This window comes from Cutaneotrichosporon oleaginosum (genome assembly GCF_008065305.1).
Source record: "Cutaneotrichosporon oleaginosum strain ATCC 20508 chromosome Unknown ATCC20508_contig06, whole genome shotgun sequence".
Classification (NCBI taxonomy): domain Eukaryota; kingdom Fungi; phylum Basidiomycota; class Tremellomycetes; order Trichosporonales; family Trichosporonaceae; genus Cutaneotrichosporon; species Cutaneotrichosporon oleaginosum.
The window spans coordinates 337386-364153 of NW_027072175.1; the positions used below are offsets into that span (position 1 = coordinate 337386).

The 26768-nt window shown below is 60.7% G+C and overlaps 10 protein-coding genes across 10 annotated transcripts; 4 read left to right on the forward strand and 6 right to left on the reverse strand.

Moving 5' to 3' along the window:
• Window positions 1–188: 188 nt before the first annotated feature.
• On the reverse strand, window positions 189–1568 carry COLE_06556 (uncharacterized protein; the record flags this gene model as incomplete). Its single annotated transcript, XM_018423087.2, has 3 exons — window positions 189–1038; window positions 1304–1383; window positions 1461–1568. The coding sequence occupies 3 exons, from the start codon at window positions 1566–1568 to the stop codon at window positions 189–191; spliced, it is 1038 nt and encodes a 345-aa protein (XP_018279138.1).
• Window positions 1569–2389: 821 nt separating this feature from the next.
• Window positions 2390–4497, reverse strand: COLE_06557 (uncharacterized protein; the record flags this gene model as incomplete). Its single annotated transcript, XM_018420356.1, has 5 exons — window positions 2390–2775; window positions 2825–2964; window positions 3348–3534; window positions 3699–3959; window positions 4302–4497. The coding sequence occupies 5 exons, from the start codon at window positions 4495–4497 to the stop codon at window positions 2390–2392; spliced, it is 1170 nt and encodes a 389-aa protein (XP_018279137.1).
• A 1188-nt stretch (window positions 4498–5685) lies between these two features.
• On the reverse strand, window positions 5686–8150 carry COLE_06558 (uncharacterized protein; the record flags this gene model as incomplete). The annotated part of the gene is made up of 5 exons (XM_018425356.2): window positions 5686–5835; window positions 5879–6324; window positions 6580–7276; window positions 7339–7540; window positions 7597–8150. 5 exons carry the CDS (start codon window positions 8148–8150, stop codon window positions 5686–5688), a joined length of 2049 nt encoding a protein of 682 aa, XP_018279136.2.
• A 1825-nt stretch (window positions 8151–9975) lies between these two features.
• On the forward strand, window positions 9976–11912 carry COLE_06559 (uncharacterized protein; the record flags this gene model as incomplete). Its single annotated transcript, XM_018425355.1, has 6 exons — window positions 9976–10762; window positions 10798–10874; window positions 10911–11122; window positions 11157–11426; window positions 11463–11698; window positions 11755–11912. 6 exons carry the CDS (start codon window positions 9976–9978, stop codon window positions 11910–11912), a joined length of 1740 nt encoding a protein of 579 aa, XP_018279135.1.
• Window positions 11913–11970: 58 nt separating this feature from the next.
• COLE_06560 (uncharacterized protein) lies at window positions 11971–12180 on the reverse strand (the record flags this gene model as incomplete). The annotated part of the gene is made up of 1 exon (XM_018427435.2): window positions 11971–12180. The coding sequence occupies one exon, from the start codon at window positions 12178–12180 to the stop codon at window positions 11971–11973; it is 210 nt and encodes a 69-aa protein (XP_018279134.1).
• A 259-nt stretch (window positions 12181–12439) lies between these two features.
• COLE_06561 (uncharacterized protein) lies at window positions 12440–13463 on the forward strand (the record flags this gene model as incomplete). The annotated part of the gene is made up of 3 exons (XM_018427436.2): window positions 12440–12834; window positions 12951–13063; window positions 13195–13463. The coding sequence occupies 3 exons, from the start codon at window positions 12440–12442 to the stop codon at window positions 13461–13463; spliced, it is 777 nt and encodes a 258-aa protein (XP_018279133.1).
• A 1687-nt stretch (window positions 13464–15150) lies between these two features.
• On the forward strand, window positions 15151–17264 carry COLE_06562 (uncharacterized protein; the record flags this gene model as incomplete). The annotated part of the gene is made up of 2 exons (XM_018423086.2): window positions 15151–15292; window positions 15748–17264. The coding sequence occupies 2 exons, from the start codon at window positions 15151–15153 to the stop codon at window positions 17262–17264; spliced, it is 1659 nt and encodes a 552-aa protein (XP_018279132.1).
• A 1177-nt stretch (window positions 17265–18441) lies between these two features.
• On the reverse strand, window positions 18442–20058 carry COLE_06563 (uncharacterized protein; the record flags this gene model as incomplete). The annotated part of the gene is made up of 6 exons (XM_018420819.2): window positions 18442–18608; window positions 18640–18953; window positions 18990–19426; window positions 19480–19555; window positions 19616–19946; window positions 19983–20058. The coding sequence occupies 6 exons, from the start codon at window positions 20056–20058 to the stop codon at window positions 18442–18444; spliced, it is 1401 nt and encodes a 466-aa protein (XP_018279131.1).
• An 882-nt stretch (window positions 20059–20940) lies between these two features.
• On the reverse strand, window positions 20941–23783 carry COLE_06564 (uncharacterized protein; the record flags this gene model as incomplete). The annotated part of the gene is made up of 2 exons (XM_018427434.2): window positions 20941–23569; window positions 23671–23783. The coding sequence occupies 2 exons, from the start codon at window positions 23781–23783 to the stop codon at window positions 20941–20943; spliced, it is 2742 nt and encodes a 913-aa protein (XP_018279130.1).
• Window positions 23784–25692: 1909 nt separating this feature from the next.
• COLE_06565 (uncharacterized protein) lies at window positions 25693–26097 on the forward strand (the record flags this gene model as incomplete). The annotated part of the gene is made up of 1 exon (XM_018427433.2): window positions 25693–26097. The coding sequence occupies one exon, from the start codon at window positions 25693–25695 to the stop codon at window positions 26095–26097; it is 405 nt and encodes a 134-aa protein (XP_018279129.1).
• Between the last annotated feature and the right edge of the window lie 671 nt (window positions 26098–26768).

Genomic DNA, 26768 nt, shown 5'->3' on the forward strand with positions numbered 1-26768 from the left:
GCCATGTGCCATGTGCCACCCACCCCCTGCAAGGCACCGCCTCCACGCTAAGGCCTTCCGCACTCCGCAAAGCGACGGCATCCACCCACTCTATCCACCGATCCTTGCAACTTGCTTTCATTATGTACAACTTTCTCTATAGCTTCCACTGTCATATATTTAGCAATCGCCTCCGCCATCTCCTCTGCCTAGTAGGGCACGAGCCCTGCAAGCTGCTTTGCGCGGTGGCTCAGCACCGGCGGTTGGCGCGGCTCCGTCCGCTCCCCCTCCTCGACTTTCCAACCCTTGTGGCGCGCCGAAGTGATGCGGAATTCTAACATGAGTGCGGGATTACAAACATTCTTACCGAGCGGGTCATGGGTCGTGCCCCACGAGTTGGCAAAACACTCCTGCTTCTCCTTGAGCTTCTGCGGACTGATATCCTTGATCGGTTTGTAGCAGACGTACGTGGCGACGCGGGGCTCGGTGCCGTGCGCGGCGTCGCCGTAGTGCACCGTCCGCGAGTCCCAGAGGATGAGGTCGCCGGGGCCCGCCTCGACCTTCTTCCACGTGCACCCCCGCTCGTAGAACCACTCGAGGTGCGCGTCCTCGTGCATCCACCAGTCGGCAGTCGACCACCCTTCTGCAGGCATGAGGTGCTCGTGTGTGCGGAAGTACTCTTCGAAGAGGGCGGTGCTACCTTCCAGCACCATGAGGCCACCGTCCTTCGGCCCGTTGGGGTACAGGTTGACAATACCCTGGACGCAGTGCTTGAAGCGGCGAGTGGGAGACTGGTCGCAATGGGGCCACGGCTTGCCAGCAGCAGCGGGTAGCTCGGCGCCGTACGGCAGCGAGATGTTCACACTGTCGTATGAGACGATGAGCTCCTCCGTGCCCCAGATCTTGGCGAACGCGTCGACAACCCCTGGCTCTGTCCGAATGTCCCAAGCAAACTGCTCATGCGCGACTGCGTAGCGGTGGTATAGTCCACCCTTGTCAAACGTTGGCACGTTGGAGATGTGCCATGTTGAGCGGTCGTCGCCCTTGAAGCCTTTGCCACTGATTGTCAGTGATGATCTAGAGGTGAGGCGGAGACGTGAGGAGGTGTGGCAGAGGCTGGCGAGCGTGATCGCGATTCCCACGACGCGATTAAGATATTACAGCTGGGAATATTCAAGCACGGTTGGAATCACACTCTTGGACAAGCCGACGCCACTTTGTCATCTGGACTTCGGCGTTCTCCTCAGAACACGGCGTGAAGCAGGGGCAAGGGCCTCCGGGACCGGCACGCCGGCCCGACGCCCTGTGACTTTGGAACACTCACAAGCTCTCAAGCCACTTGTACATCTCGTCGACGTAGCGCTGCGCTTTCTCCCTCCCAATGACACCCGGGACCACGGTGTACTGGAGTGAGCGGAGATTCTCGCCACTTCCCACTGCCCGCTCTCCACGCCCATCACACTCTTGACAACCAGACTCACCCCCTTTGTGCTCAGCTCCGGGAACGCCTCCTCGGCGCGCAACTTGAGCGTCGCGGTAGCGGTCGGCGCGGAGTGTGCGTGCGTAGTAGTCTCGGTCGATACTGGCATGGTAAGTGCAGAGATGAAGCCTGCGAACTAGGCGACCTTGACTATATGACACTCGTGCCGTACGCCGGCGGGCCGGCAGGCGGACCACATGCCGGGCCGTTGCGTGCGGACTACGCTGCGGGCCCGCTTTTCCGGGGTTCTGCCGAAAGACCTCTGATCCGAGCAGGGGTTTTGCAGCCGGCTCCAAGGGGACGCAACCTTGTTCCTGGGTCGAACGCTCCTGCAGCGTAATGAAAGATGTGCCTCAGTGGTGTAATGCGTATCGGCGATGCGCGTCGCGGGTGCGGGCCGGCGTTGCGGCACGTTTTCGGGCCATTTTTGGCCAGGCTGCAGAACTGGATGCCCACGGCAATATTCATACAATGAGATCAGCAGCATGCCCGCTCCACATCTGCTTGAGCCTGCACGTCTGTTTCTCCTGCCTACTGGATCCCGCGGCATATCTGCGCTGACAACTCGGTGGAAAGGTGATCCGTGGGCGATGTGGCGGAGATCCGCGTGCCACACACGGCCTTGTGACCTTTGCATGTAATTGTGTACCTTCTTGCCGAGCGGGCCGAGGCATGGCGCGTCGCAGTCGCGCACAGACATCTAGAGATGCGCAAAGGCGCAGCGGAGAGGCTTGTGGGCGATTTCTGAACTCCGCAAAATGGGGCCGCATTCGCAGTCGCAGAACAATACGCCCGCCGGGGACACGAGCAGTTGCATTAGTAATGAGCTCAGCTGTGGTTGGAAACGGCTCGATGAAAGCCAACATGGACAGACCGGGGCTCTCACCTTCACACTCTACACTAACCCAATACATCAGCTACTCTATCTGCCTACTCCGCCCTCACGCTCCACGGGTGCTCAATGACACCCGTCTGGATCGCCTCCATGCGGTCCAGCAGCCCCTTGGCGATGTCGCCCATGCCCTGCCCTGCCGGTCCGCAGGGGATCTCGATGTCGCGCCCTGCGTAGCCGATCTTGTCGACGGCGGACACAACAGCGGCCGTGCCGGTGCCGAACACCTCGACGAGGGTGCCGTTCTTCTCGGCCTGCACGAGGTCGTCCATGATCAGCTTGCGCTCCGAGATCTCGAGCTTCTCGGGCCAGCCGGGCACCTTCGTCTTGCCCGAGGCGTGGTCCCGCATCAGCTGCATCGCCGAGTCGCGAGTCACACCGGGAAGGACGATGTCCTCGAGGGGCGGGGTGACGACCTCGGTGGCTGATGTGAGTAAAGGTGGGATCGTCGAAATCAGATGGGTAGGACTCACTGCCGTCGGGCTTCTTGAACGCGACGAAGAGGTTCATGGTGCCGACCTCAGTCAGGGCGTGCTCGTCACCGAGGAGCCAGAGGTTCTGCGAGTAGCCGTGCTGGGCAGCGGCCTTCTGGGGAACGACGCCCGGCGCGTAGCTGTTGGCGGAAAGATAGGAGGGTAAAAGTACACGAGAGAGGAGATGGTGGGAGTTGGATCAAGCGAGTGCGTGCAGAAGTCGCGGATAGCGAGCACGAGCAATATATATCGTTGAGGGGGCGCATAGCAAGCCATATGAGGAGGAACGTTGGAGTGGCGAGGAGGCGGAGTGGTGAAGAAGCATGTTGTGACGTGAGCAGGTCGGGCAATCGGGCAGAGAGTCGGGCAAGATCGAGATAGAGGGAGGAGGGGTCAGTACATGACAAAGCGGATTTAAGAAATGCGAAATGCCGTTGCAGATCTCTGGGCAATCGCGCCCGGAATCCAGGACTCTTGAGCGTGACACGTCCAAGACTTCCGTCGGCAACGGATGGAGACTCACTTGGCACCAAGCTTGTACGCGCCAGTGCCGCCAGGGGCGGCGCGGACGAACTCGGTCGTCGCGTAGAGCTGGACGGGCTTGAAGCCCTTGGGGTAGTAGGGGCCGACGGGGGAGCAGATGACGAAGAGAAGGGCGTCCGAGGAGGGGCCGACGCCGAGAGCCTCCTGCGTCCCGATGAGGGTGGGGCCTGGTGTGAGCAAGGCAGGGCAAAATACGTGGCGCTGCCAAGAGGCGTATCGAGTTGGCATGTTGGCAGCGCTTTACGCTTACCGCCGCGCCACTCGCAGTTGGAGCGGCACCCGCTCGGCACGGGTACTGGCTATGATCACACAGCCATGTGGCAACACTCACGGATGTAAAGCGAGTAGCCCTTCTCGGTAGGGATCCACTTCTTGTCCACCATGACGAGCTTCTTAATGAGCTCGGTGAGCTGCTCGCCGTCAAAGGTGGGGAGGGCGATGCGGGCAGCCGAGTTGTTCATGCGCTCCATGTTTTTGTCGGGGCGGAAGAGGCGGACCGACCCATCGGGGGCGATGTACGCCTTGGTGCCCTCGAAGAGGGTGAAAGCGTAGTGGAAGACGGTGGAGGAGGGGTCGAGGCAGAGCGGCTGGTCTGGCAATTAGCGGGGGCCCGGGGCTTCACGCAGAGTATGGTGCGACTGCCGCACGCTGGCCATTGTTCGTGCTCTTGCGCACGCGCGGCATGCGTGCAACACCACTGCCTGACAGGAATTGCGATGTCCGGTTGACGTCGCCTCAGGAACTACCGCCGGGTCTCAACCGGTCGGAGCCAGACCACCACCACCAAACCCTCATTCCGCACCCGACGATCGTGCGCGACCGAGCTGATCACCTCGCTGCGCCACTTCATGTAAAACACAGCTCGCAGCTTGCCGCCTCCTCCTCCTCCCATGCCAAAAGCGACACCCGAGGGCATAACTGACTGCAAACTCACAAGGCTTGATCTCGGGCGTGCCCCAACCCTTCTTCTCGTTCCAGGGGATCGTGAGCATGTGGTCGGTGAACTGGTGCCCGAACTTAAGGTCCTTGGCAGGCGGCATCGTCTTGGGGCTCTTAGTCTGCTCGATAGTGACAGCGGATGCCTGGGGGTTAGTCGCTTTTCGTTCCGCTCGACGTCGGCGGGCATCCATCCTCCCGCTCTGGTCCGATATCCCCTTCCGCTCCCGGCGGCCAATGGTACTCCGCCGCACATCTCGACGGCAGGCTCCCTCCAGCTGATCGCTCGACGTCCACTCTCTCCCCTCTTCCGCCCCTCATCTCAAATGCCCTCCCCCTCCCCTGCCCACCAAACCGCCTCACCTGAATGTCATTTCCCGCGCCAGTGTACTTGGAGCGGACGAGGGCAAGGCGCTGCGCGCCAGCGCGGCGGAGAGCGAAACGCGAGAGCATGGTGAGCTGAGCGGTGAGTAGATGGGCGGTGACAAGCGGCATGCCACTAGACTTTGTAGTTTCGGTCGGTCAGTGGCCGTGGTCGGGCGGGAGCCGGTTCGGCCGGGCCTTGCGGACGAGAGAGCCGGCCGCGCCACGTGGTCTCGGAGATGCCCACTATGGTGATGTTGGATAGTGCAGACGTGACAGCGTGCGCTCTGCAGATTCAATACATGGCACGCTTGGTCTGCTCAGACCTTTCTCAGCTGTGTCGTGCGACGCCAGAGACGCATCCTGTCCATGTCGATCGGCGATCGACAATCGAGTAGCCCTCGACTCGACCGCGCGCATTATCCGTCCAAATTCCACGCGACTGAGCATGCATATCGGGCTTAAGCGAGTGCACTGACTTTTCCACGATCTGTGTGCGCTATTGTTGTGTTGCTTTCACTGCTGCGTCAATGCGGGCGGGCGAACTCGTGCGCGTTCGCTGCGCACATAAGCGCGCAACTTCCGCTCCAGTTGACTCAGAGGACTACGAACCGTGCGTGCTGGGAGTCGCGTCTTGGGTTGGTCTACTCACTCTCTCCCGCTCTCACCTACACTCCCGCCTACACTGTCATGAGCCCTCCTCGTCGTACTACGCATGCACACTCTTGTCCCACACCGTGCCTTCCGCACCCACACTAAACGCGCTAGCTCTTGCAGCCTGTCCTTCCGATCACACCATCCATGCGCGATACAGACGTCCCGCCATGCGGGCAAGGCTATGTAGTACATGAACTGGATTGAGTTTGAGGAATTATACTTGGCGTTTGGTACTGTGGCATGTTGTGACATTTGTACACGCCAACGCCGACCAGCTCGTGTTTGCATGCAAAAGAGGACTTGTGGTGAGGCGTGGCAGGAGACCGCGGAGTTGGGGAGGGATAGAGGAAAACGGACAGAACCTAGTGCTCCATCTCGACGTCGGACTGCCGGCGCGTGCGCTGCCCCTCCATGCTCTCCTCGTCCGAGTACTCGTCGTCGTCCTCAACGGCCTCTTCGTTGTCCTCCTCCTCAACGTAGTCCATGCCGTGCTCAGCGAGGAACGATTGCGGCTACTGTCAGCTCACGAGTTCCAAGACGACGAGGATGACTCACCACAAGTGATTCGCCGGTGTACGTGAACCCCCGGAAGTTCTCCTGCACTGAGCTAGTCAATGGACTCCCGTTGATAGGCTGCGGGGGCGGCTTGTGTGCATTGATTGCCATGCCCATGCTTGTCGGCTTGGAGAGGCTGCCTCCAGGACCGACATACGCGTGACGCCCAGGCTGTGGCATGTAGTCCTCGTCCTCGTATATGTTGATGCCAGCCTCCTCGAGCGTCGAGTTGGTAAACTCGGGATCAAAGTTGGCCACACTCTCGTCGGAGTCAACAATGGGCTTGAACGGAGGCGTGATCTGCTTCTTGTAGAGCAAGTCCCAGTCGATCGACTTGAAGAACGGATGCTCCTTGAGCTCGGCGGCGCCACGCTTTGCGCCGAGACGGTTCTGCGGGTTGCGGTTGAGCAGACCCTTGACGAACTGCTTGCCGTCATCGCCAATAACTGGGGTTAGCTGCGATGCGATGCGCGAAAGGAGAGGGCACGTCTTGACGAAGTGAGAGGGATCGAGCATCGCCTTGAGATGCACGCGATGCAAGCGATGCACACGCAGCCGCCTACGTCATGCCAATCGTGAGGATGATCTGGAAGGGAACGCTCGAGAGGAAGGCCCGTGCGCATCCATGATCGGCGACCACGAGGGCCGAGCGCCCCAGATGTATGCGTGCCTCACGGAACTTAGGGAGAGGGAGTACTCACCATGCTTTGGGAACCTGATCTTACCGTAGCAGATGAGGCGGTACATTTCCTGAGTCTGCTCGGCGTAGAATGGGCTCCAGCCGCAGCACATCTCGAACAAGAGAACACCAAGTGACCAAAAGTCGACGTGCTTGCCGTAGCCCTTCTCGTCGAGCAGAACCTCGGGTGCGAGATACTCGGTCGTGCCGCAGAATGTGTTGGTGAGCTGGTCGTTCGTGAGGTCGGGCTTGGAGAGACCAAAGTCGCAGAGCGCAATGTGACCCGTAGCATCCAGGAGGATATTCTCCGGCTTGAGGTCGCGATACACGATGTTGTACTTATGCAAATGCTCCAAAGCGAGCACGAGCTCAGCAATGTAAAAGCGCGCGCGATCCTCGGAGAAGCGGCCTTCCTTCTGTAGGTGCCAGAAGAGCTCGCCTCCCGACTTGTAGTCGGTGACGAAGTATAGCTCCTTCTCGGTCTGGAACGAGAATTTTAAACCGACGAGGAAGGGGCATTCCAGCGAGCGCTGCAGGATTTTTCGCTCACCAATGGTGTGCGCGACCTCTTTCTTGGCCACGATCTCCTTCTTGGAGAGGACCTTCATGGCGTAGATGCGTTTGGTGTCGCGCTTGCGCACCTGGAAAACGCGGCCAAACGTACCGCGCCCGATGAGCTTGAGGAACTCGAAATCACTAGGTTTGAGGTGAATCTTGGACTGTGACGTCGTCAACCACCGCCGGCATGTGGGCAGGAACACCACGGTGTAATAGCACTTACCCTCGCCGCCGTGAACGTCATCTGGATCCAAACCTCTCCGGCAGCCTGCTCTGAGCCACGCGTGCCGAGCTTGTACCACTGGTCGACAGTGTAGCCGTCCTTGAGCACCGGTTTGATCTGCAGCATGCCAAGGAAGCCCTCACCGGCCTGGTTCCTGTCGTACACAGACACGAGAACGACCGCAGATGATTGCGTGAGATCACTGGGCGCTATCAGCAATAGCTTCGGTACGAGAACGCGGAAGCAAGCCATACTCACAATGTGACCTCTTCCTTCCAAATCGGGTCACCTGGGCCCGGCTTACCGAACCACGAGCCAGCACCTCCATCCTCCGGCTTTGGCGTACGCGTCCCATCCTTGCCCTTGCCACGGCCCATGGCGTCTGCAAACGCCCGGGTAATGGACCCCAGTCCTCCCGACGAGGTGCGCCCCAGCGGCTGCGGTTGCGACTGAGTGAAAGGAACGTGGGAGGGGTTGGTTACTGGATGGGGAGTGCGAGAGACGAACTCATTCTGCTCAAACTGCATGACGACATAGGGCTGCGGTTCATGCTCAGTGTTGACATGGAGCCCGCGAGCCTGAATCAACTTGACGTTAAGGGTGCCGCGGATCGACTGAGTTGGCTGTGTCGGATCGTCGGGCGTGGCGGTGCCGTCCTGCGGAGTGCGCGTTCCGCTGGCTACGGAGCTGCTAGACGCCTTCAGCATCCTCGGTGGCTCGTGAAGACCGAAGCCGCCCACACCTCCGGCCCCGCCCAGGGTGTCACCGATCGTGACTTGAGTAGTGGGTGGCGCGGCGCCGGGTGTTCCCATCGGAGCAAAGCCAACCGCAGAGGGCGTGCGGAACCCAGCATTGCCACTGGGCGAGCCAGATAGCGTGAGCGCCGAGGTCGCCTTCGTCAAGCCTCCGTGGGCACCGGCAATAGCCTGAGGTGCCTGTTGGTGCGGTGCGTCGAAGGGGTTGCCTTGCGCCGAGGCGCGTGGGGTCGCTTGGTCAGCCGGACCAGCGAAGTTCTGGAACGAATTGGATGGCGACAGCGTTTGAGTGGAGTTATCGTTTGACTGCTGTTGCGTGCCTGCACCAGACGAGGGCCACAGCTGCTAAAGATGTGTCAGCAGATCATCATGGTTGAAGAGGGAAGGTAAGTCACCTGCGAGTGGCGAGGCGACAGTCACGGTGTGCGTGCAAGAGAAGCGATGATGGGCCGTGTGCTTACCTTTACGCCTTTGAGCATGATGGGGAGTGGGAGTTATCGAGGAGTCGGTGGCGAGGACAAGAGTGGAAGAGACTATGAGCTCTGTGCAAGTGGACTTGATGTTGGATGTGAGGTATGAATGAGAGCGAGGTGCGTGCACAAGCGAGGGGCCGGGGAGAAGGTGAATGAGGTGACGGGTGGAGCGTGGCCACGGGACGAAGGTTACAGCTCGGAGGCTTGAGCAGGTCGAGCGAGGTTACTTGCTGGCTGTCGGAGGTGACAGCTGGACGACAGGCAAGAAAAGAACGGGGGAAGATGGGAGAGATGGCAGTGGTTGTGGATGTGTGGAGTGACGTGAATGAAGAGAAGATGGGGGGGAGGGTGGAAATGATGAAGATACAAGCCAAGATGGAGAGCAAGCGGGGGAGGGGGATAAGATGTGAAGATCTGCGACGAACGACGTGCGGTAACAGTCGTGTCGGAGGGGAGGGAGATGATGAGCTTGATGAGGAGGAGGATGATGGAGAGTTGACTAGACGAGATGAGACGCAGACGAGATGAGGGCTAGGACGAGGATGAGGACGAGGAGGGAGGGAAAGCGGGGGGCGCGGGGCGGGGCGGGTGAGAGTCGCGCGGCGCAACCTTGGTGGCACCCAGCAGGTGAGCCTAGTTGAGGCTGGAACCTCCACGGCCAGGCGGCCAGGCGGATGGTGGCCTGACGGATAGACGCGGATGCATCATGGCCCTCCTGTCCCCTATGACTCGTATGTCTCGTACGGTGAGGGTTGGGAATGCTGGGTGGAAGCTGTGGCCGTGAACAAGCCCAGGGTCATGGAGGATTGGCGGGTAATTGGGACTGGGCCCGTCTGCATTCTGGCCCAATCTACGTCAGGGTCTGCACGTTTGGCAGGGCATAATAAATCCTCCTGCATCCTACATGATGTGCCTGCAGCCTGCAGCGCTGCCGCCAGCACCCAGCGAACGTTGCGGATCATCACCACAGCCACCTCTTGGCCTATTACACTCCGTACTCTAAAGGGTTACTCTTCCTATTCCCAACGACATGCTCAGATTGCCAGCGCCTCATCGCCATCTGATGGACATGGATCCTGGAGCAAATTGGGTGGCTGCTGCGAAGCAAGGTCAGCTGGTCCAAGTCGATGAATTTAATCGCTGTCAAGCTAGCGATGCTAGCGATGGCAGCGATGCCAGCCAGCGCCATGGACGTCACCAACAGAATTAATTCCTTTGCTTCCCCACCACAATGTATTCTCTAATGACGCAACCCCGTTCCTATACTGTAATCATTGTGTTGTTCACGTGAGATTTCTCGTCACGTGCTTCTCGCGTGAATCCCGCCGGCTCCGCCACCCAAGATTTCTGACATCGACCTCCACCTTTGACACCCCGCCCCTCCTCCTTCTCCAACTACTCTTATCGCCATGGCGTCGCCCGCCACGTTGAGCCCAGAACGGCGCAGAGCTCTCGCGACGCCCAAGGAGCAGGGCAGCCGCAAACGCAAGCGCGCCCACAAGGCAGTGCCGCGCGCTCTCACGCCGCAGACGATCACTGGCAGCCAACCTGCATCACCAACCGTGTCCGAGCTCAGCGGGGTCGAGCTCTCTCTCGCGCCTCCACGCTACCTCACGCCTCCGCCGAGCACGCGAAAGCCAACCTGGGGAGAGCGGAAGAGTTTGCTAAGCAAAGAGTACATTGACGATTCGGACGAGGAAGGTACTCCAGTCAGCCGATCTAAAGGGGTGCAAGGGGATGAGGAGAAGGAGATGGGCAGAGCTGAAAGATCGGGCGACTACGAAGAGGAGAATCAAAGTGGGGACCCGGAAGATAACGGGGACGCGGACGATGACGAGGTTGTTGAGAGCGGAGATGAGGATCTCGGGCTTGCCGTCGAAGAGGAGGAAGGTGTTGGCCTCGGAGAGGTGTCCGAAATCGATGCTTCTGACGACGACCTGCCCGCCTACACTCCCACACCGAACTTTAAGCGTTCGCCAAGCACCAAGTCTCTTGTCGCCCTGTCCCAGGTCTCCGACCTCCCCAAGATCCCAAACTTCACTGCTCAGGCTACTTCGAGACAGCGGGCCAAACGGGACGATGCCGAGTACGATATATTCCTTCGGACTCAGGTCACGTCCGAGGAGGAAGCGGAGCGGGCGCTTGCTTCTCGCTGGCTAAGCCCAACTGGGATCCGCCGGCTCGAAGCCACGGGGCGTGAGTCATCCACTGTCTTTCTCTCCTGACATCAGTCATTGCAGTAAAGCGGGGCAAGTTCCTCGCGGCGGAGAAGAAAGCCATGCAACAACAACTGAAGACGTTCCAGGCGGTGCGTCCTCTCTGAGTTATTTGCGGCTGACAGCAGGTGAACAAGATGTCAGATGAAGAGCTGGTCGACTTGATCATGTCGAAGGGCCGTTATGTGGAACGCGGCTCTCATCCGACGTTCTGGTTCGACCTCGCGGCCCAAGTCCCCGGACGGCCTGTAAAGAGCGTTGTCGACGCGGTCAAACGGATGTACGACCCGCGCGCGGGCAAAGGGATGTGGTTGCCCAGTGAGGACCGGGCTCTCCTACAGTGCGCCCCCGTCTTCCTTCCACACTGACAGCAGGGCGCAGAACTTGTACCCGAATCAGTGGTCCAAGATCTCTGACGCTGTCGACCGATCCGAGCACGACTGCCGTGACCGCTGGCGCGAGCTGCGCGACGCTCCCACCCGCGTGAGCGGGCCGTGGTCGCTCGAGGAAGAGGACGCGCTGTGTGCCGCAGTGCAGACGGCATGCGCAGCTGTGGGGCGGAAGCCGAGCGCGGGGGTGCCATGGGACAAGGTGGTAGAACTGATGGGACGGAAGCGGACAGCGGCGCAGTGCCGGCAGAAGTGGTGAGGATCTTGGAAGCTACCTTGAGCTAACTCCAGGAAAGGACGGCAAATCGGCGGCGCCTTCGTACCCTCCGGACCACACAATGTGCGCCTCGACCGCCGGCGAATGCTTCAGCGCCTCCGCGATTTGAAGTACGCCCACGAGACGGATATTACTTGGACCGAGCTGCCAACCGACGACTGGGTTGTGCGCCCCGCGCTGCTCAAGAACACTTGGAGCCTTCTGCGGCGGCGTGTGCCCGATGCGGAACGCCGCGAGATGTCTTTGAAAGGTATGTTCAGGGCGTGTGGACGCGGACGCAGGCGCGCTGCATGAGATTGACGCCAGACCTACTGGACAAGATCGAGGCGAGCATGGACGTGATCGACGCGGCCGTAGGCCAGCCGGGCGCGTCACGCAGCGCGACAAAGCGTGCTGCGGCAAGCAAGCCGAGCCGAGCGAAACGGATGAAGACTAAGGCAGAGAGTTTGGTACGCAAGGCGTAGGTGGCGAAGCCGTCAATCCAAGCGACATTCGTCGCCCACTATTACCGATAGCGTTTCATCACAGACCATACGACCTATCTCCTGCTCCTACATCAGACGCCGCCTCGGCAGCCAAACTCTGCGACATGGCGCTCAGGCCACGCAACGTGACCGAGGCGATTGGCCGATTACCGCGCACAGCCGCGAGAGGCGTGTTGGGAACGAAGCCGTGACGGGGCCACCATCCTGACCTCACGCTTGTTTGTGCCGGCGCTCGTGCCACCGCCATTGACAAGTTGAACGTCTCGTCCCGGCCGTAGCCAGCCCGGGCAAAGTGTGTGCACAGCAAGGCCCATGCCCGAAGAGATCGCTCTTTCGACGGAATGGATGGTGCCAACTCTGGATGCACATCCTTGTTCTGTCCTTGGCCCTCGTCCACTTTCCCTCGGTTTCTCCGACGCCGACTGACTGCTCACAGCGTACTCATAGCTTACTGTTGACTCCAATATAAATTCTGCCCCCTCTTCGCTGGCCTCATCGTCTGCACGATGGCCAACGCAGGCGAGAACCGCGAGATCTGCGACCTGCGCGATACCAGCGACACCCTCGACCCGCCCGGCGCTTCAGCGCCCACTCCCGCTCGCGCGCCGTCACCGCCGCTCCTCACCCCTACGCATGCGCACGTACTGACCGCCCCTCGTGCCCCCATCCGCCGCGCAAGCGCCGGCGACCTGCCTTCTGCGCAGCTCCACCCCGCGCAGCAGGTCGCGCATTGGCTCCTCGCGCCGGCACCTCATCGCTTACCGCCTCACGAGACTCGACCCGTGCCGCAGCCTCCATCATTTTCGATTATGCCCATGCCCATGCCTTTCCAGACGTCCCCGCCCGCCTGCCCTAGCCGGGTATGGGGCAGCCTAGGCCCGGGGCCGATATGCGAGGCGTGGTGAGTCAAGTCGACGGCTCACGGCATCCTCCTCTCCTCCTACCCTCCTCGCCTCCTCGCCTCCCTGCGTCCTTCTCCATGCTCTCGCTTCCCCCGTGTACCCACGCTGACAACAGCCGAAACGCTGGCGCCCGCTGTTCCGGATACCCGTGCGCAGCCTGCGCGTCGGGCGGCACGCAGTGCGTGCGTGCCCGCGCAGCGGGGCGGCACAAACGGCGCTTTGCATCTGGTGCGTTGGGAGTGACGAGGAGAGACGAGCGGGGTCGGTGCCGGCCCATATGCCGAGTCGGCTCGGGTGGCGGTATGAGATCGGGCGAGTGAGAGAGAGGGTGACAGGGAGATCACGACTGACGCGGGCAGACGGTGCGCCTGTTGCATCTACGAGCCACGCGGCGCGCGCGCCCACGAGCCCGCTCGCGCCTGCGCCGACGGCCGCGCGCCCCGGTGCTCGACAGCTCGAGAGCCGCGCGCGGGTGGTGCTGCGCCGCCGCTCAGTGCCCGCGCTGTTGGGCGGTGCGCCGCGCGGGATGGGAAGCGATCGACACTCGCACGGCGGTCCGACTAGCACGGGGCGGAATGTCGGCTCCACCCGGGGGTGGGCGAGCGATTCGAGACGCACGCATGGGTGAGATTGTGAGTGAGACGTCACGAAGGGAATGCAGAGGCAAAGACGGGCGTCACGGGCGTGAGCTGACGCCAGGTGAGGAAGGTGCCAGATGTGTCTGTTTACGATGGGAGAATAGAGAGTAGTGTGTGGGAGGGGCTGGCATACGTTAGGCGTCAGTGTGTTGGGGAGCTGGCCAGGGCGTGTTGATATCTGGTGGAGGAGGGGTTGTCGAGGTGACGCGTGATACGACTGCGGCGGAAAGGGTTGAGAGGTGAAAAGGTAGAGACGCGATCTGAACGCGACGCGAGTGTCTCATGTGTCTCATGTCTGGGATGAATGGGACTGCGTCTGCGTGGAGACGTGGAGACGTGGAGACGCGTCCATTCGCGTCTAGTGTGACAGACAAAGGCGGAGCGACCCAGCGAGGTCGGGCCCGAGATGGAGACGCAGCGCGCTGCGCACTGGCCCATGATTTTATGAATTGGCTAGTCTTCCAGCTTCCAGTGAAGGGGTGCTCTTGGCGGCTCTAGATAGCTCTTGTGTGAATTCTGCAGGGGGCGCTATGAGATATATGAGGAATAAGAGGTCGCGATGCGTCATGGTAAGCGCATAAGCGCAGTTGCAGCGAGGGCGCGAGGGCAGAATCTGCTGCAATCCCCACGTTGAAAAGAGTGATCGGCACATCCCTGGGATCCCACGCATTGCACATACCCCGTTTCTCATTTCTCTGCCTCGCCGCTCTTCTACTCTCATTGAGTTGCAGCGCCGATGGCTGCCGAGTATCTGGACAGACACCACAGCATATATAATAGTCGCTCGCTCGCCGCGTCGCTCATACGCACGCACAGACATACTGACGGCGGGTGGAAAGAGACTCGCCCGCCACATGCGAAGATGAGGGCGAATAAGGTTCCGGGGGGAGGAGGGATCGGAGGACGTGGGACGTGCCTGCCTTGGTGGGATCATGTATACGCGTCCAAGCGATATGATTGGATGATCGGATAGGGGGGGGGGGGCGTGTGACCGAGGCTGTGCACGCTCCTCGGATCGGTAGGTAGATCGGTAGGCCGATCGATGCTACGCCGAGGCTGTGAAGAGGCGAAGCGGACAGGAGATGGGATGCATCGGTGCATGCATGCAGCATTTGGGTGATGAGTACTGTATATGAGGATGATGAGAGATGGAGAGGGGCGGCGAGGCGCAGTCGAGTGCACAGCATGTGCCCCCCGGGTGGTGCAAGCTATATTGGGCGGCGGTGGGGGCATGGGGGCGCTGTGCACACGCAGATCTCTCATCAGAAGCGCTAATCAAGATGCCTTGCTGCTTCCTGGATGATCCTGGATCCTGGAATTGTACAGTAGCTGCAGCCAGCCCCCGCGTCCTTGCTTGCCTTGCTTGTGCTGCCAGGCTCATGTGCATGTCTCGCCACAACTCGCATCTCCATCTCTCCCATCTCTTCGCGATCTCTTCCACCTCTTCCATCTCTTCCATCTCTTCCATCTCTTTCATCTCTCCCATCTCCATCTCCATCTCCTTCTCCTTCTCCTCCTCTCTACTCTGATCATCCAACAAAGCCCTCCATCCCCTTGATCCCCCTTTTGGCTCTCGGACCCTCGTTGAAACTTGTCGATTTACTGTAGTCTCTGGCCCTCTGCTCCCGCCCTCTTGCCCCTCCCCCCTTCCGGCATCACATTGGCCCCTTACCCTATATGTCGTGGAATCAGTCTCACCCAACTCAACGCTACGCGCCAGTCCCAGGCTTCGAGGACGTGCGACCTCGGTCCATGGCCAGCAGTCTCCCTTCTCCCAACACTCCATCCCCCCCAGACAGTAGTAGTCGTTCTGGTCACGGTAAGTCTTTCTTCTTCCAGCCCTTGCTGCATCTCTGCATCCAATGCATCCATCGACTGCATTCACTTGTCTCGCCTCGCCCTCGACCACCAGAGCCATGCCATGCCATGCCATCCATCCCAGGGTGTAGTGTTCAATTCAAGGCATTGCAACCCGTCTGCCTGAAAGGATGTTGCTCAAGCCACGATGGGCCATGGGCCATGGGCCACCCGCCCCCCCCCCCCCGTCCCCCCTTCCCCCGTCCCCCGCAGCTTGACCTGGCCTGGCCCGAGCACCCATCTGTTGCCCTCCTCACCTGCCACCAGGCGTCCATGTCCTCCTCCTCCTCCTCGTCGTCGTTAGCACATTCACACCCGCTCTCACCCAACTCTCTCCCTCTCGCTCAGCTCTCCTTTTCTCTCTCCTTCTCCCTCTCTTTCCATTTCCCTCTCGCCACTTAGCTCACACTCCTTTAGAACACGACGAGGTCCCCCCCGCTCACCGCGCCTCGATCTACTCGGACCCCTTCAACGACTCTCCCAAATCTACTCCCACACCCCCCCAAGACTCGATGAACCCAGGCGCGCACGGACGACCCCCACACAACCAATACAATCGTATGACTGAGCCAGCCATGGCTGCAGGCGCAGGTGCTGCTGCAGGCGCTGCTGGTTACGGCGCCTACCGTGGCGCTCAGCAGCCCTACGTCCCCGAGCAGGCCTACAACAGCGGTGGCGGCGGATACAACGCCTACCCACCAGACAGCAGCTACGGCAACGGCGGTGGCGGCTATGGCAACGGCGGTTACAGCCAAGGCGGGTACACGCCACAGTCGACCGACGGCATGAACGCCGACCAGCTCTGGGCCATGGAGCGTGGCGGCTCGGCCTCAGCGGTCAAGGAGACCAACTACCAGTACCCCGAGCCTACCCAGTCGAAGAGCAGGAAGAAGTGGTGGTGGATCATTGGCGCCATTATCCTCATCGCCGTGATCGCTGGTGTCGTCGTGGCTGTCGTCCTCACCCAGACCAACAAGAAGGATGGTGGCTCTTCCAAGTCGGGTACCAGCACAAACGGCACTACCATCAAGGACCCTAACGACCCCTCCAACTTTGACAAGGATACCCGTCTGCACCAGGTCTTCTGGGGCATGGCTTACCAGCCAGACGGCGCTATTCCCCCAACGTGCGGCGCGACGCTCGAGGCCGTCATCAGAGACATGCAGATCGTCTCGCAGATGACCACTCGTCTCCGCCTGTACGGTGCCAACTGCAACATGACGGCCCTTGTCCTCGAGGCGATCAAGCAGACCAAGGTCAACATGACCATTTTCCCCGCCATCTACATTGACAGCAACACCCAGGCTTACGAGGACCAGACGAACGCCATCCTCGAGGCCTTGCAGACGTACGGAACCGACAACATTGAAGGTCTCGCCGTCGGCAACGAGTGGCTCCTCAACCAGGGCAATGTTAGCCCAACTGGCTCCAAGTACCTCCAGGGCGTACAGACGCTTCTCGGTTATGTCAACGAGATCAAGGCCAAGGTTCAGGCCCTTGGCCTTAGCAAAACTCTCCCCATTGGAACAGGCGACGCCGGCTCCCTCTTCTCGAAGACCCTCGCCGAGGGCGTCGACTTCTACATGGCCAACGTCCACCCTTGGTTCGGCAAGGTCCCCATCGACCAGGCTGCCGGCTGGACATGGGACTACTTTATGAACAACGACGTCGTCTACTCCCAGGCGGCCTCCAACCAGCCTGCTATGTACATTGCAGAGACTGGCTGGCCTACCAAGTACACTACTCCCAAGGGCGACGACACTGGACAGACGTCGGGCAACGACCCCAGCGACGCTACCGTGGCCCAGCTGCAGACCTTCCTCGACACTTTCGTCTGCCAGGCCAACACCAACCAGACGCACTATTTCTTCTTCGAGCCCTTCGACCAGGAGTGGAAGGAGCCGCTGTACGGTGGTGTGGAGCCTTACTGGTGAGTACTGGACGTGGAGCAGTGTGGAGCCGGTGGAGGGTGGAGGGCGCGACAGGGCGCGAGGGCGTAAGGAGAGTGTATAGGCGCGCCTGTGGCAGTGGCTGTGCGCCGAGCCACTTGGGCGTGCGCGGGCTGGCTTAAGCCAGCTCGGAAGACGATTCTCCGGCTTGGCCTCCGCCTGCCGAGCTTGCGCCGAGACTGCGCCGAGTCTTGGCATCCGCACCCACGAACTGCGCTCACACCCAGGGGCATCTTTGACAAGGACCGCGTCATGAAGGACCTCGTGATCCCCACGTGCACGTAGTATATGTTACATTAGCCTTTTCCATCCATCCCTCCATCCGTCCCCATTCCCATCACCCTACATTCGCACACGCAGACGGTGATGGACAGTCGCAGCTCCTCTGGAAGGCCTGCCTCGCCGCCGTAGATTAGCCATGGACAGTATATCATGTTGCGGCATGGGTGCGCGGTCCTGCCCACGGTCACAGAGTCTGGGTGGAGGGTCGTAGCAGCGTGTGGCATTTGTTGCGCGAGTGGGCATCGACAGAACAGTGCCAACTTGAAAGTGCGTGGTGTAGTCGTGGCGGGTGGCGTAAATTGGGCGGACAGGCGGGACACACGCTGTCCTGCCAAGTCTCGGTCGTGAATGGTATGAGGGTCAGCCAAGGATAAGTGAAGGGTGATAGCGACAGCTTGCGATCCTAGTAGAACTTGTCGCACGACTTTCCGTTGCATCTCAAGCACTACTATGCCCTGTGCAGGCCGCTCTGTCGGCTTGCTTGTGTTCCGCTTTCCGCTCCTTGTCGCTGCCTCAGGCCAGCGCGCGTGATCTAGGGACGGTGAGGCGGGCTAGCGCATCCTCGAGTCACCTCCCACGGCGATGCGGATACACAAATGGGGGCTGTGGCTCTCATACGACCGACACCCTCGTTCGTGGCGCCGTGGGTTTCCGAGGGGGTGCTTCGAGCTGAGCATAAAGAAGCCGGGGATTGGTAGGCGATGGTGGGATGGCTTAGAGACTGGCTGCAGGCGTACAGCAGGGGGTACGGGAAAGGAAAGGAGCGAGGAGGGCAAGAGTGAAGGGAGACGAAAATCAGTCGCGTGCAGTCACGACCACAGCCTCCTGCGCTCCATGGCAGACCAACGGCGTCGAAGGCGGCGTCGCCCCCGACATCCGCCTAGCGCACCCGCCGGCCTTGCACCCACATGCCCGTCCGATTCCGGTCGTCGCCGACGCACCACCAGCGCTCGATTGCGTCGCGCCACCAAGTGTCGTCTGCGTCTTCGCACGGTAGGTCGAAGAAGTCAATGAGCCCGAGCGGCCCGTCGTCGCCCGCCAACGTGACTGCTGTCAGCCCTGCGATCCGCAGACTCACTCTGCTGTGCGTCGAACGGCGCGCTGACTCTAAACGTGCCCGGCAACCCCAGGGCGGCCCGACCCCCCGCCGTCGCGAGGTACAAGCTCTCGGTCCAGTCGACGCGTAGACTGCATTCGTCCGGCTCTGCGATCCCCTCCCCGTCCTTGACTGCAGGTTCGGCCCCAGCGGCCGCTGTGAAGGTAGCCTCTCGCTTCGCACCCTCCCGCAGCCGCGCGACGAGAACGGCGTTCCGCATCGCGGCCTGGACTGGAAGCGCGTACCCGCCCGCGATGTCGCTCCCCAGCCCGATTTTGACGCCGGCGTCCAGTGCCCTGGCATCAGCGCGGAGCACCCTCAACCGGACCCACTCGCGCAGAGGAAAAGCCGCGTCAGAGAAGTAGGCGTTGCTGAGCGGGCAATGGGCGACCGTCACCCCGCGCTCCTTGATGAGGCCCACAAGGTTGGGCGTGAGGCTCGTCACGTGCGCCTGCACCGTGCGGGGAGTAAGGAGGCAGGCAGTGTCGAAGACGTGCTCGTCTTTCCGACCGCGCGTGGCGTGCACCCAGGCCATCTGGTCGCGCGACTCGCACATGTGGCTCTGAATCATGAGGTTGCGCTCGGCGGCGAGCGCGCCGAGGGATGAGAGGAGCGCGTCACTGCACACTGGGACGAAACGGGGTGTGAGGACGGGCTGCACCAAGCGCTCGTGTGGCGCAAGAGGGGACGTGAGGGTCGCCATGCTGTCCAGAAACGCGTGCAGATTGGCGAGCGACTCGGCGGGCGAGGCCTCGCCGTATGTGGAGCGCTTGGGTCAGTGAGCGTGGCGTACGGAGAAGGCATAAGGAAGGAAGACCCCACGGGGCTCTGGTCCATCGAAAGCTTGCCGATGTAGCCTCGTACGCCGGCGTCCTGGCACGCTTTTGCCAGAATGAGACTGGCGTCAGCCGTCAGAGTCAGCCGTCAGTCATTGAAGTCAGCAGTCAGCACGGCTCACTTGGCCTCGACGCCAATCGTGCCGAAGAAGAGAGCGGCACCCGTGCCGGCCTCGAGGAGGCGCTGCGCGAGGCGCGTATACAGTTTCGCAGCGAGCGCGGGATCCGCGTCAACCCGCTCCTCGGCTGGATACGTGTACGCGTCGAGCCACTCCATGAGGGGCAGGTCGAGGCCGCTGCCGGCGTTGAGGTACTGGGGTGCATGGAGATGGAGGTCGGCGAAGGGGGGGAGGAGGAAGGTGTGGCGGGGTAGCGGCGTTGCGGAGGCGAGGAGGGCGGGCGTGGTGGCGGACGCGGGCGCAATGGAGCTGATTACGCCGCATGCGTCGACGCCTGCGTCAGCGACGAGGACGAGGACGAGGGACACACAGATGACATGATCGCGGCGGATGCGGAGGGCGCCGAGCTGGGGCGTGTCGACCAGCGTGCCGCGCAAGGTCTGCATTGTGGGCTGGACGGAGGAGAGTTGGGAGATACAAGGTGAGAGTGGTGGTGACGTATGTCAGATGCCATCCACACGGTCAAGTCCGATCAGCAGCTGCGCGCGATGAGGGCTGCAGCCAGGAGCCAAGGAGGACTACTCTCAGGCGCAGGCTACCCTCACGCCTCAGGCTGGAGCAAGGGATATACAGGTAGGGGTAAGGACAGGGAGGGCGTCCACGCGGCAGGTTGGCGCATTGGCGCAGTGCAATCCATTTTCGAATCCGCGTTTCGAATGCATCTGCGTTCAGCGCCCGGATTCGACGACGGTGAGGTCGGCGCACGGGCAACCGCGATTCGAAAAGTGCATGCGCAGTTGGGAACAACTGGTTGGGAACGACCGCATGTGGGCGGTAAGGGTCTGAAGCTCCCAACCCAGTTCAGTTAGTGCCACCATCGGACCCGGGTTGCGATAAGAACTATTCGCGGACGAAATTTCAGCAAAGTTTTTGGTGTGGCACTTCGGAGTTCGGGAGCGGTAAGGCTGCTATGTGCGAAGAGTCGATTATTAGCGCTGCCCAAGAAGGGGGGGGGCGAGACAGCGCCAGCCGCCTCCATCAGGTATAGGCGCCTGCCCCAACTCCGCGTGAAAATCTAGACCGACCACTTGCATCAGATAAATGCTAATTACTGAGGCTCAACTATGGTAGAAAGGGGTGCTGAGCCTGGGAGGAAGTCTGGCGCAGGGCAGTGATCTACTGCGGTACAGACTCGGGAGGGGGGTTGGGGGGTTGATATGTGAGGCAAGCGTGGGCACACAATTACAGGCTAGCTAGTAGGAAGGAGGATCGCGGGGGGGACTGCCGCAGAGAGAGAGATGTGAAGGAAACCCGTCCCAACACACTGCTTAGTGGCGCGAGCCAGCACGGGCAAGCGCAGCACCCGACTGCTGCGCCTGGATCGAGCCGAAGCGGCCAAGCTCGTTCTTGGACATGTGGACCTTGGCACCACCCTTGAGGGCGCGCCCGGCACGGCCAAGGAACGAAGTGCGGTTCGAGTAGAGCGACTCGTGGCGCGAAGCGGTGCGGACAAGGCGTTCGCCGTTCTCGTCGACGAGAGGGACGGCGGCACGGTGCTTGCGGCGCTGGAGGGCGGCGATGACGGTCCTCTGCATGATGAACTTGACGAGGTCGAGCGGGATGTACCAGATGAGGTTCCAGATCCAGACAATGCCGACCCAGCCGCCCGAGATGCCACGGACGTGGGTGAAGCCCCAGTTGCCGTAGACGGCAATGATGGTGGCGATGAGCTGGGCAACGCAGAAGGCGACCATGAGGGCAACCGAGGGACGCTCAGTCCACGAGGGGCCGTGCGAACGGGTGACGAAGATGAGGGCCTGCGAGATGATGGCAACCTGGAGGTAGATGACCATGCGAGCCTCGGGGTCGTTGCCCTGGTGGCGGGCGACACCGAACTTGTCCTCGAAGAAGGTGGTCTCGTGCATAATGGCGTAGAGAGCAATGGTCGAGACGGCAAGGTACAGGCCGTAAGCGATACCGTACGAGAAGACCTCGGCAAGGTCCCACGAGTCGGGGGTGGTCGAGGGCAGGACACGGTCAAGCGAGAGGGTCATGATAGTACCGTCGTTAAGGATGGCAATGATAAGGACCATGAATGGAGGGAAGTCGAACTGCCAGATGAAGACCATGAGGGCAAAGCCAACGACGATACGGATGGTGACAGCACAGGCGTAGATGGCGTAGTTGCGCATACGCTGGAAGATGACACGCGAACCGTAGATGGCGTGGACAATGGTCGAGAGACCGGGCTCGGTAAGGACAATGTCGGCGGCGCCACGGGCAGCGTCGGTAGCACCCTCGACGGCAATACCGACGTTGGCACGCGAAAGAGCGGGGGCGTCGTTGGCACCGTCACCAGTCATGGCGCAGAGGTGGCCGAGGGCCTGGATACGCTTGACAATCTCGAACTTGTGCTCGGGGAAAACACCAGCGAAGCCGTCGGCGTCCATGATCATCTCGTCGAGGTTGGCGTGCTTGCCACCAGCCTCGGGGCCGTCCTTGAGAACCTTAGCGGGGTACATGTGGTCACCGAGACCAAGACGGCGGCCAGTCTCCTTAGCGATGGCAAGCTGGTCACCAGTGACCATCTTAACCTGAACACCGAGAGCCTGAGCGTCGTCGATGGTCTTCTTGGTGTCCGAGCGAGGGGGGTCGAAGATCGAGAGAAGACCAACGAGCTCGAAGCCGTTGCCGGGCGAGTCGGGGGTGTTGCCCATGACGTCCTCGTAAGCGACAGCGAGAGCACGGAGACCACGGCGAGCAAACTCCTCAACGTCGGCCTCGAGTTGGTCCTCAACCTCAGAGGTCTTGTTGCGCGAGCAGAGGTCGATAATGATACCAGTCATACCCTTGGTAGCGCGCTTAAGCTTGCCACCGTCCATGTTGTCACGGTAAGTGATCTCGGTACGCTTGTCAACGGGGTTAAAGGGCTTGAAGTCGAGAAGCTCAATGCCCTGGCGAGCGAGGTTGGCGTCGGGAAGGGTGCCAACAACGCAAGTGTCGATGGCGTCCTGGTTCTCGGTACGCGAAGCGTAGGCGGCGAGGAGGCAGACACCCTCAACGTCCCAGTGCGAGTAGCACTTGACGTTCTCCTTGTCAATGGTGAGCTTGTTGGTGGTAAGGGTACCAGTCTTGTCCGAGCAAAGAATGGTGACACCGGCAAGCTCCTCAATGGCAGTGATACGGGTGACAATGGCCTTGTGCTTGGCGAGCTGCTGGGCACCGACGGCCATGGTGACCGAGAGGACAGTAGGCATGGCAATGGGAATACCACCGATCAGGAGCACAAGGATGTTGTCGAGACCACGGCGGTAGTCGTACTTGAACTTGGGGTACTGGATCACAATCTCGAGGACGATGAAGAGACCGATCGAGATCAGGCAGAACGAACCAATGCGAGCAAGAACCATCTGGAGGTGACCGACCTGGTCGTTGTCCTGGCCGACAAGGGTGGCAGCACGACCGAAGAAGGTGTTGGGACCGGTGGAGATGACAATGCCCTCAGCCTCACCCTGCTTGCAGGTGGAGCCGGAGAAGCACTCGTCGCCCTCGTCCTTGCCAACAGGAAGCGACTCGCCGGTAAGGGCGGCCTGGTCCATGGAAACATCAATGGCCTCGATAAGACGGCAGTCGGCAGGGCAGACGTCACCGTGCTTGAAGGCAATCAGGTCACCGGGAACGAGGTCGGCAGAGTCAATCTCAGCCCAGGCGCCGTCACGCTTGGCACGGGCCTTGGGAGCGAGCGAGTCCATGAGGGCCTTGACGGCGTTGCCGGCGTTGCGCTCCTCAATGTAACCAATAGTCGAGTTGATCAGGAGAAGAAGGACGATACCAGTGAAGTCGGGCCAGTTAGGGGGGCGACCGCCACCGTTGGAAAGGGCAATGGCGACAATGGCCGCGCCCTCCATGACCCAGGAGAGGGGGTTCCACATGAACGAGAGGAACTGAAGGAAAGCGCTGGAGGGGTGGTCAGCGGTTGAACCATGTGGTTTTCTGGAGATATGCAAGCCAGGAACAGCCCGAAGCTGCAAATCTCAGGGTCCGTGTGCACAACTCACTTCTCCTTCTTCTCCTGCAGCTTGTTGGGACCGAAGATGCCGATACGGTTCTGCACCTCGGCGGTGGTGAGACCCTTGTCGTCGCACTGGAGGAGCTGGAAGACCTCCTCCATGACAATGTGCTCGATGTCGACCTTGTCCTTGTCGTACAGGTCGGCGGCGGTGAACGAGATCTAGGAACGTCAGCCAGGGTCCATCGCTAAGACTCGGAGCCAACGAAAAGAGGCACGACCCGGGCACACCGGCCACAACCACAGCCCCGCACTCCCGTTGACACCTCGCTTATCACGCGTGATGCGGGGCGGACGAGTGAGGCACAAGACGGGGATGTGGATTATGGACATGGGACATGGGACATGGGTTCGGTTGGTTGCTCATGGTGGTCACATGGCGTGGTGGGCAAGGCAAAACACTTGGCCAAGCCAAGCACAGCCCACCCGCCCTTCTTGGCCCAGACAATAAAACTCACGGTGTTCATGTCCACCTTGGCGTGCTTGTCGCCCTCGTGCTTCTCGGTCATGCCCTCATAGTTGCGCTCCTTCTTGGGCTCTGCGAAAAGTCAGCATGATGAAATGTGTGGGGCGGGGGTATTGGAGGGGAGAGGGGAGGAAGCTGATGGGGGCGGCTGCGGATGGGATGGTGTACGAGATGTATCGGTCTGATCACCCACACCGCAGCGGAATCACTTCCTCCCCCCTCTATCCAACGCCACTGTGTGTGTACTCACCAGCAGTTCCTGCAGCCGCGGGAGCGGGGAGCGAGGACTCCCTGCAAGAGTCAGCACAAATTCTAGAGCAGAGAGATGGGATGAGGAGATAGGGTGAGATGGCGACGACGATGACAGGGATGACGATGACGATGGCGATGGTGATGGTGATGGTGATGGCGGAGGGCGTTGTTCCCCTCCGAGATGGTTTGAAAAGTGGGCTAGCTGTTTGGAGGGTGGGTAGGTGGATGGCATGAGTGCCGTTTGGGTGGGTAAACCCTGAGTCACCCAGCCAACCATACTAGATAGAGGGGTATAGTAGTTGATGGTCGTCGTCGTCGTCGTCGGCGTCGTAGAGGGGGTAGAAAAATAAACTCACTTCACGGGGACCTCCTCCGGGGTGTGCTTCTCGTTCTCGGACATGGCGGTCGAGTCGACGGAGAAGAGGGGGGGTAGAGAGAGAGAGGAGGGAGAGGGAGAGGGAGGATGGGGAAGTGGATGAGGTGGGTGATGGGTTTATCTAAATACGGCAGATGCCTGGGTGGGATGTCCGGTGATTGGACAGGGCCTTGGGGGGAGAGGGGGGTAGGAGGAGAGGGGAGGAAGGTGAAAAAGGGGGAAAAGGGTTGGGTTGGTAGGTAGGGTGGGCGACCAGGCGGAGGGCGAGGCGAGGCGGCAAAGCGAGGCTTGTTTGGGTTGGACCGGGTAGCGTACCGTACGAATATGGGTCGGCTACGTCAACCAGACAAGAATTGTGCTTGTGCGACGGTTGCTTGAGCTTTGGTGCTTGGTGCTTGTGGTGCTAGCGGCTTGCGCTGCTTGCTTGGGGAGGAAGATGAAAGAAGACAACTAAAGAGGAGGAGTGTGCTCTCGCGCGAGGTCGGATGCACGGACTGCCTGCACAAATTGGTAAGGGGAAGAATGGGAGAATACGAAGAGTGTGTGGAGGCCAACGGAGGAGAGGGATGAGGGGGAGATCCGAGTCGTCCGGGCGAGAGAGAGAGGGGAGGGGAGAGAGAAGTGGTGGTCTGAGAGGAGATGAAAGAGAGAAAGAGAATGGGGAGAGGGAAGTTGGGAACGGACGAGGGTACGAGCGTCTGTTGCTCTTAAAACCAAGTGGGCACGGGCTCTTGCAACTGGACTGGTCATCACACACTGAGCCTACAGAGGTGTTTGAGTGGACACATGCATGCCCCCCCCCCCCCCCCCCCCCACCCATCACCCAACCCCTGTCTCCGCCATTACCCATTAGCAACCGCGGACGTGGGCGAGACGGGATAGCAGCCCAGGTACGGTACACGGATTGCGATCACTTGATGCGCGGCCGGTTCATGGCATTGCGATGGCCCATGGTTGCTTTGCTTGCGTTGCCTGCGTTGCTTGCCTCGCATGCCTGGGGGGAATTGGATTGGTCAACGCCAGGCACCAGCCCACCCAAGCAAGCGGCGGCCAAGCGCATGATACTAACCCCTCGGCCTCTCAAACGGCGACCCCCCCAAGCCCCAAGACCTCTGACCTCGGGGAGCTCGGAGGCTGGTCAATACTGGCCTCCCCCATCGTGCCCAGAGTGTCCATCGTGCCCATCAGCAATCTCCCATCCCCCCATCTCCCATCACGGTAGGGTCCAAACTAGAGCTCGTTGCAGATTGCAGAACCGACACGGGGCAAAGACCAAGGATTGCGAAATACTCTCGAGGGCGCCTAGGGTTGGACGAGGCTGACGACACCCAAAGAGCCTTGGCTCTCGTGCGCCCATGCTGACCCACACGCACACGGCCCACGGCCCACGGCCCACGTCGTAACGTCGGATGGATGCCCCTTGACATGAGCCGTGAGCGCCCGCGGGCAGTTTGACCTCGGACCTCATACCCCGCTCAGCCTTCAACAAGTTCCGTCTGCGGCCGACCCGCGATCCACTCTCGGCCACTCGGGGGGGGGCGGCCGGGGTGGCGCACGAGCACCACCACCTTGAGATGATCAGGGAATGCATTCAGCAAAAGTGCCTGATAGGCGAAAAGGTTTGTGCACCAGAGACGGGCTGCAAAGGCATCAGAGGAGAGTGAGACAACAAGCAATTGCAAGTACAGTAATCATCTCATCACGGCCATCACACAAGAGTAATAACTCCAAGACTTGATGCAGAAGAGCAGAGGTCGGCTCCTCGCCAGCTCGCCAGGTGACGTGTCCCAATCAAGGCATTTATCAAAGGAATCAGGCGTCGAGGCTACTTGGCTTGACGCGCGCAGTCTCAGAGATACCTTGAACGTCATCCCTTGCCCCTTGAAGCCTAGAGTAGGTCGTCGCCTGAAATCTACCCATCCCATCGCGTATCTGCAAGCCACACTGCGCTCTCCGTAGCCCCTCCCTCTGCATCTCTGCAAGCTCTCCACCT